General features: G+C 38.8%; 1 protein-coding gene across 9 annotated transcripts; it reads left to right on the forward strand.

Moving 5' to 3' along the window:
- On the forward strand, nt 1–13,264 carry usp48 (ubiquitin specific peptidase 48). Of its 9 annotated transcripts, none has more exons than XM_083533797.1 (28): nt 1–49; nt 690–824; nt 2,054–2,174; nt 2,386–2,527; nt 2,852–2,979; nt 3,174–3,298; nt 3,872–3,980; nt 4,458–4,595; nt 5,258–5,336; nt 5,465–5,644; nt 5,739–5,873; nt 5,994–6,143; nt 6,224–6,424; nt 6,510–6,624; nt 6,720–6,859; nt 7,266–7,337; nt 7,471–7,595; nt 8,817–8,939; nt 9,117–9,178; nt 9,297–9,407; nt 9,591–9,721; nt 9,896–10,002; nt 10,083–10,187; nt 10,396–10,596; nt 10,735–10,860; nt 10,941–10,989; nt 11,150–11,176; nt 12,224–13,264. In XM_083533797.1, exons 2-28 carry the CDS (start codon nt 691–693, stop codon nt 12,244–12,246), a joined length of 3,159 nt encoding a protein of 1,052 aa, XP_083389923.1. In that variant the 5' UTR covers nt 1–49; nt 690; the 3' UTR covers nt 12,247–13,264. The 9 variants fall into 9 exon arrangements, with proteins under 9 accessions (XP_083389923.1, XP_083389918.1, XP_083389919.1 ...); XM_083533792.1 differs by having other exon boundaries at nt 35–53; XM_083533793.1 differs by having other exon boundaries at nt 35–53; nt 4,458–4,591; nt 5,254–5,336.
- The last annotated feature ends 662 nt before the right edge of the window (nt 13,265–13,926 follow it).

A 13,926-nucleotide genomic window follows, 5' to 3' on the forward strand; every position in this document is an offset into this window, starting at 1 on the left:
CACGCAGGGCACACGAATGACGTCACACGCCCTACCGCGTCATACGTAAGTAAGTACGTACGCACGCACGCACGCCACAAACAAGTTTGAAACATAGGAAGGAAAAAAATATATATATATTTATTTTATTTTTTTTAAAAGACCAAAGGCGCTAAATACAAACATACAAAACCAGAATAAAATGTGGGAAAAAAAATCATGATCAAAAGCGTCTCCACTGAGCAGAGTTTTCTTTCCTGCTGAATAGGACCCCAGGTTCGCGCGCACACCGTTCTCTTTTAAATGTTTTGCTAACGTTAGTCATCGTATCCAGGTTAGCTTCTGATGCTAGTTAGGCTAGTCTAGTGTCCGTGTAGAAGCAGCAACAATAATACAAATGGTAATAATAATGACGCCGAAATAGCTTTAGCGGTAGGTGCTAATGCTAAGCTAATTAGCACAGAAAATAAATATATATAGATATCATAAACATTTTATAAATGAAATGAATGCTAACGCTGTAAGGTCGGGGGACATGCTCTAGCTAGTCGGATAAGTTCCTGAGGGAACCGCTTTTACATTTACAACACAAACCCCTGCGACATTGCGCGTTAGCTAGCTTAGCTAAGACATGCGAACCAGATGACCGGCTCTAATGCCCCGGAGCTTTGACTTTGTGCTTTTTCTCTGTCCCGGTTTTGTTTTTGCAGAATGGCCCCTCGTCTGCAGCTGGAGAAAGCCGCTTGGAGGTGGGTGGACAGCGTGAAACCAGAGGACATAACGCAGGAGCACATCGAGTTGGCGTACCGTGTCAGGGTATCGGCGTGTAAGAGGGGGACATGCAGGTACTGCACTCTCAGACTCATCAAATACTACTGGTTTATTTTTAATCAGGAATGAGCTCAGATTCTAGTCATTGCCCACTCCTGTTGTTGTTTGTTGTTGTTGTTGTTGTTTGGGGTGAGTGTCAGTCTCCTCTCTTTTTCACACTATACGCCTCAATTCACCACTGATGCCATTGAGTTGCAATCCAACATGATTCACTGAGTCGAATTGAGTCGAGTTGCTCCACTAGGGATGGGCGATATTATTGATTATATTTTCGATCCGATACCAAGGTACTTGTCAAAACTGATAGCGGCGATTCTTGATACTGATTCTTACTCGCAATGATTTACCTTGAGATTTGATTTTCTCAGTTTTTTTTAGATTTCCGCTATTTAGCGTTATTAAACAGTTACAATCTGTTTAACTTCCTTCCATCAAGAAGGAGATACAGGAATGTACGCACCAGAATCAGTAAGTTCAGGGCCGGCTTTTCCCATCTACCGTCACCCTACTGAACTCCACACTACACTGCAGGGATTCTGTATATACATATAAATATACACTTCGTGTTAAATATACACTTAGTGTACTTGCTCATCAGCTTCTGCACATGTTTACAATGCTGTACTCCTATGCTTAATGCGTATTAGACCCAAACTGTCTTCTGTTGTCTGTCTGCAACGTTTTTTTGTCTGCACTGTTTGCACTCGATGCACTTTAGGTAGCTTTATGTTGTGTGTTGTAGCTCTATGTTGTTTAGTGTAGCACCAGGGTTCTGGAGGAACATTGTCTCATTTTCACTGTGTACTGCGTCAAATATATGGTAGAAATGACAATATGAGCTTCTTGACTTGATTATGCAGGATACAGGATTTGTATTCGGGTGTATTTTATGGCAAAGTCCCCCCAGGAAATGTTTTTGACTTGATATGTTGTGGACATCGGTTGTAATGTATTCTGGTTTTCCATGGTTTTGTATCGACAATATTTTTCAAACGAGTTGCTCTTTGATTTGTTCCAGATCTGCGATTAGAAATTGGTGCAAATGTTGATCATTAGGCTGAAATTACAGTTTAATTGTTCGATATATGTTTATAATAGTAATAAAATTATAATAGTTTTTCAATTTTGTCTATTTTTATGCGACCATGTGTTTTTGCAGCATGTTTAAAAAACGCTTGCATGTTTAAAGGGTGCTGCGTAAAACATTATAATAATAACCATTTTATCCCGTCCTGTCCCACAGGAGAAATTGCAAAGGGAACCCGAATTGTCTAGTAGGAATTGGGGAGCAATCGTGGCTGGGAGAAATTGACGAAAATGCCTTTCACAACATTGATGACCCAAACTCTGAAAGAAGAGACAAGGTATTTTATTATTGAGCATCCTACCTCCTGAAATGACACGATGATCACTAAGCTCACTTCCTGTACTTTTTTATGTTTTGCTGTTACATCGCTTTCCATTTAAGTGTCACTACTTGACAGTAATTTGAGCTTCTACATGCATGAGTTGTTTTGTACAAGAAGTTTATTGAAAGTAGTATAAAAAAAATTATAATGCTTTTTTTTTTTGCAGAACACATTTGTGGGCCTGACGAATCTCGGTGCCACATGTTACGTGAACACTTTTCTCCAGGTGTGGTTCCACAACTTGGAACTGCGCCGCTTGCTTTACCAGTGTCACAACTCCAGAGCTGAGGTGCACAACGCAGAGTCAGGTGAGCTGGCTTTCTCCACCTAGCAGGGGAGACTCTGTTTACTCTGAGAGTGCAAGTATAAAGTGATTGATAGAGTAATACTACATTCCAGTGGTTTATGATGAGAGGGTCTGTGAATTATTGTGTTGGAAGTCATATTGTAGGTCTGTCATGTGAGCATAATTCATTCAGTGGAAGTTTTGAAATGGCAAAAAAAGCTCTTTTCTGTATATCTAGATTTGATATGAATAATCTGTACTTAGAGATCTGTGGATGCTATTTTACAGTCAAACAGGTTATTGTTAAAATGAGGTCGTGTGATAATCCCGCTCTTGTCTGTCCCAGATTACGAGGCGAAGACGATATGTGAACATTTGCAGTACCTGTTTGCTTTGCTGCAGAACAGCAACAGAAGGTACATCGACCCATCGGGTTTGGTGAGAGCGCTGGGACTCGATACGGGGCAACAGCAGGTAAACGGTCTCCAACGTGAAACGGTTTGCAGGTCTATAATCGTGGAGATCAGACTGTAAATAGATTTAATCGTATTAAGTGCAGCTTATTTATTGATGATATTTAATCACAGACCCGAACAGTGCTAAAATCTCACAATGTTGGAATAATATTCTCCTAATTACCCAGCCATCTTCTCGTTCGCCGTTTACAGGACGCGCAGGAGTTTTCCAAACTCTTTCTTTCACTCCTCGAAGACACTTTGTCCAAGCAGAAGGATCCGAACCTCCAAAATGTGATTCAGCAGCAGTTCTGTGGACAGTTTTCTTACGTTACAGTGTAAGTTTTATAACGTTCTCATTCACTACACAGAGCTGAAATCCTGTCAAATATTAGCATATGGTGTTTATATTCAGCCAACACATCGTCATTTTATACATAGTTTCCTTGTGATAAAAATGATCAAACACAAGCTAAACCTTCTAAAAAAATTTTTACAGTGGATCAAAGCATAGATCAATAAAGCTTGATAGACCTAGAAGACCATTTAGAGTCACCTAAATAATGTCAGAAACCATAGAACTTTTTATACCTGGAAAGTATCTGAGACACAGGGGATCCCTGGGGTAAAGCGCTCTTTATTGGCGGGTTTTATAAAGTCAAATGTCCGAGTTTATGTGCTTTAATATTAGTTTTGGCGCCTTGTTAAACCATTATAGTGTTCTTTTTCTCTTTTTTTTTTTTACACACACTTCATTAAACTGTGCTGTATTTGTCTGTTTGATCGACTTTTATTCACATACATGTTTTGGATTACTTTTTCACTGATTTGTATTCATGTGATGATAAATATTACCATTTTTATTATACTGTTATTGATTTAAAATGGATCGATTTTTATTCTTGGGACAGATGTAACCAGTGCGGGCGATCGTCTGCTTTACCGTCTCGGTTTTACGAGCTGGAGCTCAATATACAAGGGCACAAAAACCTGACAGAGTGCATCACAGAGTTCCTCAAGGTAGCCTTTCCTTTCCTAATAACATCTCCAAACTACAAACAGGAATAAACCATTTAAAACTCGACCAGAGCTGTGAATGTTAAACAGCTTTGAGTGTTAAACAGCTGGTCCATGATATAGATAATATAGATATAGTTATATTTATAGATTTTCGTGCACTTATGTATTGTTAATATCTTGGGCAATTATGTGCGATAATCTATAATAACAAATGTCATTCATTTATAACTTGTGTATTTTAAAATGTTCTTATTTTGTTTAGTTTATTTTAATCTATAATTTTTTTTACTGTGATCAACTGCAACCAAGTATTCTGAATATTATGGGATGCTTCTCAGCACAGCAGTCCCGATGTAGTTATTTTGGAAGAGCAGTGAATAGAATTGTGTTGTAACTTTCAGGCCATTCCCGATTTTCACTTTTTTATGCTGTGATGTGATGCAAATTTTATGTTGTTGTTTCTCTGGTGGCGTTCAGGAGGAGAAATTAGACGGTGATAACCGATACTTCTGCGAGAACTGTCAGAGCAAGCAGTGTGCCACACGTCGGATTAAGCTCCACAGCCTTCCACGGACTCTCAACCTTCAGCTCATGCGCTTTGTGTTTGATAGGCGAGTTTACAGAAGCTACCTGGACTTTTCAACATAATGCTTTATTAAAATCAGCAGGGTTTATTTACGTGCGGTTTTTATTATTTTAGTGTTTGCAAATCAGCCACTAAACGTTGGGTCGTTTTACAAGTGGAAAAAGTCCACTGTCATAATGGAGTAGATTTCTGCCAATTACATATTTCATATATAGTACTGTGTGTGTGTGTGTGTGTGTGTGTGTGTGTGTGTGTGTGTGTGTGTGTAATCAGTATAGATACACATATAAAGCATCATTTCATAGTCCTGGTGTTTACATACCAGGTGATTTCTCTGTCCAACTCATGCAGTTTAATCTTGGTAATTTGGGAGCACTAATATTATGCAGGATGTTGGACTGAGACACACTTCAGTAGAATCACTGCAAAAAGTGACAATATCTTTAATATAGTCTAATGTATCTACTAAATTTCCTATTATAAATCAGATCAGATTTTTATTGAACATTTCATGAAAGGAAATAGAAATATATGGCATAGGCATGGACTGTGTCTAAACCAGGCAGAATAAGCGTATTGTATTATTTTAGTATAATAATTATTTTAGCTGTGTGAGGATTTTCTCTTTGTTCAGTAGAGAACTACTTTGAATAACATGTTTCGGTTCTTTTTTCCCCCTGTTTCTAGGCAGTCTAGTCACAAAAAGAAGCTAAACACTTATATTAGTTTTCCAGAAGTCCTTGACATGAGCCCGTTTTTGGAAGATGAAGGTAACCCCCACCCCCCCAGTTTGTTTTGTCACTGAGGCCTATTTCCTGTGTTTTATTTATATTTTGAATTTGATTTACCATTTTGAAATGTTATTTGCTCAGTGAGTTTTTTGCTGTTTCCTCCCTAGAGGAGAAGTGTACGTACGAGTTGAGCGCCGTGCTGATTCACCGCGGCGTGAGCGCCTACTCCGGCCACTACATCGCTCACGTGCGAGACGCTCTCGCCAACGACTGGTACAAGTTCAACGACGAGGAGATTGAAAAGATGGAGGGCAAGAAGCTTCAGCTGGGCATCGAGGAGGATCTCGGTAAACCTTTATTCATTTATTTATTTTTAAATCAAACGGATTGTAATGTGTAGCCGGCGTACTTCTCTTTATACGTCCTTTGCTTGTCCATCAGCTGAAACTGGGAAGTCACAGACCCGGAAGCCTAAATATAGCAAAGGCTTTCACTGTTCGAGAAACGCCTATATGTTGGTGTATAAACGGCAGGAGGAGCAGGAGGATGAAATCCAGACCAGTGTAGAGGTGCCAGGTATGACCTCAATATCTTATATTTACATCAGGTACATGGACATCATGTTTTCCCTTTTTTCACCCCTATTTGTTATTATTATTAATAATTTATTTTATTATTATTATTATTTATTTACAGACTTCCTCCAGAAGCTTGTGGACCAGGACAACAAAAAGTTTGAGGAGTGGTGCAGTGAGATGGCAGATATGAGGAAACAGAGTGTGGACAAGGGCAAGGCCAAGCATGTGGAGGTCAAAGAGCTCTATGAGCTTCTACCTCCACAAGAGGGTATGTTTAAAAAAAATAAATTGATAAAGAAATAAGAAAGGAAGTAAAACTCTGATACGGATGATTGTTATACCACGTAGGTGAGCCGTATGAGTTTGTCCCTGTGGAATGGCTGAAGAAGTGGTTGGACGACTCGACAGCCATCAAAGAGATTGACAACAGCAGTTTTCTCTGCTCACACGGAAAGTTGCACCCGGACCGCCTGAACGAGGCCAAGCGCATTTCCCACTGTGCTGCTCAGATCCTCTTTAGTCGCTATGGTGGAGGACCCAGAATAGATGGTACGAATCAGTAATATTCATATCGCTTTGTTTTGCACTTCGGATCACGAGACCGCACGATTATAAGAATTCCCTGTGCGCGTAGGGTCGTTTCTGTGCAGAGAGTGTGTAGTGCGACGGTGCCGTGTCCTGAGGCTAAAAAACCAACTAAATGAAGACTACAGAGAGGTCACCAACCTCGCCAAGGCACAGCCCAAAAGGTATTCAGTGTGAATGAAAGTGAATTAAAAAAAGACTGGGTTTAGGATGAAACTTTGGGAATTACCGTGATTAAATTTCACGTGCCATTTATTAGTAACGAGCAGGGTTTCTGGGTCGGGAAGGCGTCTCTGAGGCAGTGGAGGCAGCTGGCTCTGGAGCAGCTGGAGGAGGAAGAAGAGGAGACCAAACACAGCGACTGCAAAACGAACGGGGAAAATTCCTCAAGTCCGAGAGGTAACGTGGATCCCGCTCACTGCCGAGATGATGGTTAGCTGCAGACCGAAAAAGCTAACAGCTGAACCTGGAACTTAAAATGGTACCAAAATACATCTCACTGGTCAGCTGAAATATAGTCTCTGTGTAAACTTGTGAAACTAGTTTCCCAGTTAGACCATAATGACCAAAAATAAAAAAAAAACAACAGGAAGAAGAAAAGAATATTTGTGAAAGAGGTCGCGTTGTACATTTTAGGAGATTTTAAAGCCGAACGATGCACGAGGTCTTTTGACCTTCTGAAAGTGAAAGAACGTCTCAACAGGAAGTCGGGATATCAGGATTAAAACCGACGCATTCAAATCACCATTAGTAGTAAACGCTTTTACAACCTAAATGATTGCCGTCTTTCTTTCTCTGTAAACAGATGGTGAAAAGGAGAACGACAGAGATGAAGATGAGATGAAGAATTTCAATGAAGACATTCTTTGCTCTCACAGTTAGTCATTTTTTTTATAATTCCGTATTCCAACAAGATCTCTATGAAACATTTATAACATCTGTATAACCTGCTCATAACAGACATATATGCATACTTGTATACTGAGACGTGTGTGTGGTTTTCACTCCAGGTGGTCTGAGTATTCAGGAGAGTGAGAGGCGGCTGGTCACCAGCGAGGTCTGGAGCAAGCTGAAGGTTTATTTCCCCAAAGCACCAGAGTTCACGCATCAACAGGAGGCTTGCCAGCAGTGCATGGTACTGCATACACACATACACCCACACACCTGTCATCATAACACTAAAGAATATAGCCTTAAATGTCTTGGACATGATGTACAGTTGTACATCCAGCTTCAGGAAACATGTCTCTGGCAACAATACTACAGAAGGTCTTGGATTTAACTGAATAAACCAGATTTGGTTTAACAGAAGAACTGATAACAAGAGGAGCAGAAGATGTCTAAGGTAGAGACTTTTTCACTCCTGCTCCCGCAAAGTTCTGTCCCGTTCCCGTTTCTCCCGCTTGCAATATTTAAGCTTTGTCCCGCTTCCGTCCGCAGGTAAAATGTATAAGTAGTTTAATTTTCAATGCATTGACATGGACATGAACAAGGAACTTCTCAGAACATAGACCATCAATTGGACAAGGTTTTGTTGTGTTGTTTGTTTCTTTCTTTAATAATGAAGTCATTTCTGTAGCACTCAGAGATTCTCCGCTGTGGTTGCGCCTCAGACGTTGTTCCTCGGCGTGCTGTAGTAGTTACCGCATGTGAACCACATGAGAGTTCGCTTCCGACCTTGTGCCTGTAAATCGTTTTATTTTATTTAAGTTGCCATTGTTGCTTTTGTCCATTAGATACATACCAGTTTATTTGTATTTTTAGTAATTTTTATGAAATATATTTTAAAGAACATTTTGTGGGAGTCCCGCGAATGCTTTCATTCTCCCGCAAACCGTACACACACTACTATTTTACCGGCCACAAAAATCATACCTTGTCCCGCGCCGCACTCGTTAGTGCAGATAGGGAAATCAGGACTGTCCGTTCCCTGCAGGTCTCTGGTGGAAATCAAGTGGAAATATACTGGCATTTGCATTGGGAAGATCAGATCATTTTACTGTCTGTGTTCTTTGAATCTCATTATTCAAAATGAACAATTTTTTTGTTTGTTTTTGTTTAATTCATTTAATTCCGTTAAATTTTTAATAAGCAGATCAACACGTGTCTATACATGAACTTTGACTATAGTTCCAATAATGAAAATATGACGTTGCAGGTAAGGACAAATTATGAAAAACAGAATAAGTAGCTTATTTAAAATAATAAAAAGAAGAACGTTTTATGAACTGATGCTGTTTATGGAATTGAAGCCTGTGGGGATTGAACCTGTGATCACCATCTTCAAGGGGAAAACAATGCTCCCTCTGGTTGTTGACTGATGTACATTTGAATTTTTTTTTTTTTTTTTTTTTAGAGGTTGGAACGGGAAGGTAAAGAGAACGAGGCTCTAAATCGAATGATGGCCAATGAGCAAAAGAGCTCTCTCCTCAATCTTTTCCACGAGAAGAATCGTCCATCACTGCAGAAGTGGCCTCAGGTATGATCTTTTTTTCTCCATAGTGGACGGCACTTTCACAATCTAGGGTAGATTTTATAATTTCCTATTACCGTGTTTAATATAATAAATAAAGAATGATTTAGGATTTTAGAAATCAGACAAAGGCATGTTTCTTCTCACCGTTTTTTCAATGTCTTTAATGATGTCTGCCTGCAGGACACGGACATTCTGTACATCGTGCCATTGTTCTTTGTTGACGAGTGGAAAAAATTTATCAGGTGAATTTATACTTTGCTCCAAAATTTGTCAAATATATTGTTTGTTAAAATGTTCTCGGTGTTGCTGCAATATGTTTTTTATCATTACACACACACACACACACACACACAATTACAGAAAGCCTGCCAAGTCGAACCCGGTGTCCAGCATTGGAAACAGCATCCTGCTTTGCCCTCATGGAGGCTTCATGTTCACATACGACTCCCTGCTTCAAGGAGATGTTCAGCAGTGAGTAAATTCTAACCAATTTTTTTTTCCCTGTGAAACCATAATGTGGTAGGTTCTGCTTTTGATCTTCAAAGCTTTGGTTTTAAGAACATCCGTGTGTGTGTGTGTGTGTGTGTGTGTGTGTGTGCGCGTGTGTGCGTGTGCGTGTGCGTGTGTGTGTGTGTGTGTGGTTTCGTTGCACAGTGTAGCTCTGCTCTGGCCAGCTGAATGGGATGTGATCTGCAGGCTGTTTTTGGTGGACCAGACCATCTCCATATGCAGGATACACGATCCGTCGCAGGACAACGGGAACGTGCAGTACCACACCCAGCCTGGTAAACTTGGATAATACATTTATAATCGGTCGTTGACGTTTATCACGTGTTTTTATTTAGACCAGGGGGAAATCCTACACTTTGGAGTTTGGCAGCTCTCTATTTGTTCTCCATGAGAAAGAGAAGCCATGCTTTAATGAGTGTGATGTTTGATGTAATTGTGTGTTTTGTCAGAGCTGTGTCGAGAATGTCGTGAGGGCTTCATATTCCAGCAGCAGAGGGACTTGCGGGAGTATGCTCAGGCCACTGTTTATGTGCGCAAAGTCGTCGACAACAAGAAGGTCAGCTCAAAGTCTGTAATATGACTTCTGCAGCTTCTTGCCATGGCTCAATGTTTCTGTCTCTCCTCTTTTCTGTGTAGATAATTAAAGAGGCTGCTCAGGAGTTCAGTATGAGTGGCTCAGAAGCAGAGGAGGAGAGAGAAGAGCCCAAAATAGAAGGAGAAAAAGACCCAGACTTCAATCAGGTAACCCGAGTGAAACTTTAAAAAAAAAAAAAAAAAAAAAAAAAAAAAAAAAACTCCACTCGACAAAAGCAGCAATATGTAACTCTTTGGGATGAAGATGTTCATGAAAATGTTGACATAGCGTTGGTAAGCAGAGGGAGTTTATAATCACTGGTTGTAACCGTTAATGTGTTTAAACGCTTGTCCCTCTCGTCTTTCCTTACCGCAGTCCGAGGACGGAGCAAAGCGTCAGAAGCTGAGCGAGACAACTTCTGCCGTCGCCGTCTCGTCCTCGTCCTCATCCTCTTCCACTTCCTGTGTGGCTGTGGGGAAATCAGGGATTCGGCGGAGCATGCGGCACAGGAAGCTGCGCGGGGAGAAAGCCCTCATCGTCTCCGCCAACCAGACACTTAAGGAACTCAAGATCCAGGTGTGTGTGCGTGCGTGTGTGCGCGTGTGTGCGCGTGCGCGTGTGTGTGCGCGTGTGTGCGTTCTCGCTCCAAACTGGGGTGTATTATGTGTTAAGCAGTTTAGCTTAATTTTTTTTTTTTTTTTAACGCATGCGCAGATCATGCACGCCTTCTCTGTCGCGCCGTTCGACCAAAATCTGTCCATAGATGGCCGATCGCTAACCGATGATTCGGCCACGCTAGGAAGCCTTGGAGTCTTTCCAGAAAGCATCATATGTCTAAAGGTACGACTGTATCCTCGCGTTCTCTGCGTTTCAAATTGGTGAAAAATTTTGCTTATCCCTGACCATCTTGTGTGTCATAGGCTGATGAGCCAATTGCAGATTACGCAGCTATGGACGATGCATACCAAGGTGAGCACTTTTAATATCTAATAAAAATACAAATATTCCTTTGCTATATTGTTATTGTCGTTGCTGCATATTTTCTTTCCTTTCGTGTAATATTAAATGTGTGCTCTTGTGTTTTTATTTTTATTTTATTTTTTATTTTTTCTTCCCCCTCTCATCCCAGTCTGTTTACCTGAAGAAGGATTTAAAGGTAGGAACGGCTTCATGTTTTCCTCCAGTGGAAGCGTAGAGGTAGCAAAATTCAATTTAATTGTAATGTAAATGTATTTCTGTGTTTAGATTTGCATTCTCCATTACCAAACTTTGCAAAGTTTGGTAGAGAATGAAAATTTAATGATATCATTTACATTTGTCTTCTCCATCAGTAGTTTTAATATGTAGATTACATACTAATTTTAACGCTTTAGAAGCTGCAAGACCGAAATGAAAATATATTACCCGAATCGATTTGATATGTAACATTTCCAAGCAGAAATGGTGGCAAAACGATCCTTTATTATGATTGTTGTTTGTCCTTAATGCATTTAGACTCTGATCATAACGCTGAGACATTTGTAGCAAAATGTTTCCAAAAAGAATTTTAAATCATTATTCTACACCTTTGGCTCAGAATGCATTTTGAAATACACTGTTTTAAATATGTTGTTATATGATGTAATAATGTGATATAGTACTGTGTGAGACAAACTGATCTACATTTTTTCTCTTCCTGGACGCTGTGGATTTTTGGGTTGGGATTGTTTGCGCTCATTGTAATTAAAGCGGTGTGTTGTATTTTTGGGTAAAAGTGTTACACGGTTTTCCTACCAAGTTCGGTGGCGTTATTATTGTTTTTTATTTGCTAAATGGTAAAAATGTACCTCCTGAGTGGAGATTATAATCACAGGATGTGAGTAAGCCTGCCTCTACAATTACAATGGGCAAAAAGAGTGTACTGTTAAACATGTGCAAAAACAACATGTAAACAGTTATAACACACCCTTTTAATTTTGCAATATATACAGCGTTAATATTAGCATGCAAAATGGCAACTATAAATGATATAATTTTGCAATAAATTTTGCACTAATGGTAATGGAAAATGTCAATTTAAATACAGAAATGCATTGCCATTTTAAAATTTGCACAGTACATTTTAAATTGAATTTTGCCTCCTGTATGCTTCCGTATCTTCCTCTCAAAGACGTTTTATTTAAAAGACTATTTTATCTACTAACAAACATGTTTAAACCTGCAGGTACTGGACTACTGGGACACTAATACGGGCTGTGGATGTGATCACTGACAGCATCTGTGTGAAACAAATAAAGCTTGAATTTACATCAAGAGGTTGACTGAGAGAACGAAGTCAGATTTGTTTAGAGTCTGATTTTGTATATATATATATATATATATATATATATATATATATATATATATATATATATATCGGGCTTTGTAACTTAGTTACAATTCCTTTAGCGTCGTCTGTTTTTACTTTAAAGCAAAAAAAAAAAATCATGCGTTTGCTTTTAATATTCTAAGCTGTTGATGCATTCTGTAAGTGCACCCCATGACTGTGAAGAGATACGGATCGAGACCTCATATCACAGCGCCTTCGTTCTTCGTGGCAGCGTGATAATAGCTCCAGAGGACGGGCTGACCTTCAGACGCCCTCGTTATTTTATTTTCTGTAAAAGCTTCCGGAGAATATTTTATCAATGGTTACACACCGCAGCGTCTATCCGATATTCCTAAAGAATGCATGAGCAACTTCAATATTAAAAACGTATCTGTGTGGTTATAAGGACACCTATTTTTTTTTTTTCTTTTTTTTTCCACACCAAAATCAACTCTAACTCCGGAAAAAGCAACATCTGGAAAGACATGAAAGGATACTGTACTAAACAGGGGGAAAAAAACTATACACAGTTAAAACATGTTCTGCTGTTACTTGAAATATAATGCAGAAGTGTGTGTGATTCTTTTCTGTTCATCTTTTTATAAGGGCAATAAAGTTCTTTTTGGTTTTTTTCCTCACAAGGTCATATAGAGTTAAATGTGAGAACAGATCAAAAGGATAAACGTGTTTCCCTTTCTGAATGCCACAGAAATATTCTATTCTTTTCACCTTTTTTGCCCCCTGTATCTCCCTCCATGTTGGGAATTCTCTCAGTAACCGTTCTCTCTGTTGTAAATCCAGATTTCACCGAAAGCTTTTGCACTCTTGTACATATTGTAGATTTCTTCGTAGACTCTGATATGACCAAAACTGAATAAATGCTGATATATGAATCAATATTGTTTATAGTCTAAATATAAATATATATAAATGCAAATAAGTATAATTTTTCCTTTTTTTGTAACCCCAGTACCACCATCACTGCACTTCTTTTCTTTTAATTCTTTTTTTTCTTTTTTCTTTATTTCCTTAATTTTTTTTAGTTTTTGAAAAAGTATTTTCTTTCCAACATTTTTTGCAAGTCTTTTTTTCCTTTTAATTCTTTTTTGTTTTACGTCCTTTTTACTCCAAGTTTTTTTTTTTTTTTGCAAATATTAATTTCCTTTAAGTCTTTTTTTTTTTTTTTAAGACTGGAGCTATGAGATAATGACATTAAATACTACATGATCAGAACAGAGAAAGCAAGAAAGGGAAAGAATCAGAAGATAGAAAAGGTGTATAATAATTTTAACTTTTAAGTAATACGTTTAAACTCCAGTGTAGATCAGTGTAGAAGAGAAAACATGTATATAATAAACTTTAATTATACAGTGTACATTAATGTAAATACACGTGCATTCAGTATATGCGCACACACGTTATATTTAAACCTAAATGCATTACATATCATTTGCATATGGCCTTATTTATTACATGTATTACTCTATTATTATTAACAACAAAAACGTTTTAATATTCATAAAAGGGATATGTAGTGAGGTTTTAGAACTCGCGCATGC

Source organism: Silurus aristotelis, assembly GCF_946808225.1.
Source record: "Silurus aristotelis genome assembly, chromosome: 28".
NCBI classification, from domain to species: Eukaryota; Metazoa; Chordata; class Actinopteri; order Siluriformes; family Siluridae; genus Silurus; species Silurus aristotelis.

Coding starts and splice junctions, on each gene's coding strand:
- usp48 (XM_083533797.1), top strand. CDS start 691: ATGGCCCCTCGTCTGCAGCTGGAGAAAGCCGCTTGGAGGTGGGTGGAC. Junction 2,528..2,851: donor GGTGCACAACGCAGAGTCAG/GTGAGCTGGCTT, acceptor TGTCTGTCCCAG/ATTACGAGGCGAAGACGATA. Junction 6,144..6,223: donor GCTTCTACCTCCACAAGAGG/GTATGTTTAAAA, acceptor TATACCACGTAG/GTGAGCCGTATGAGTTTGTC.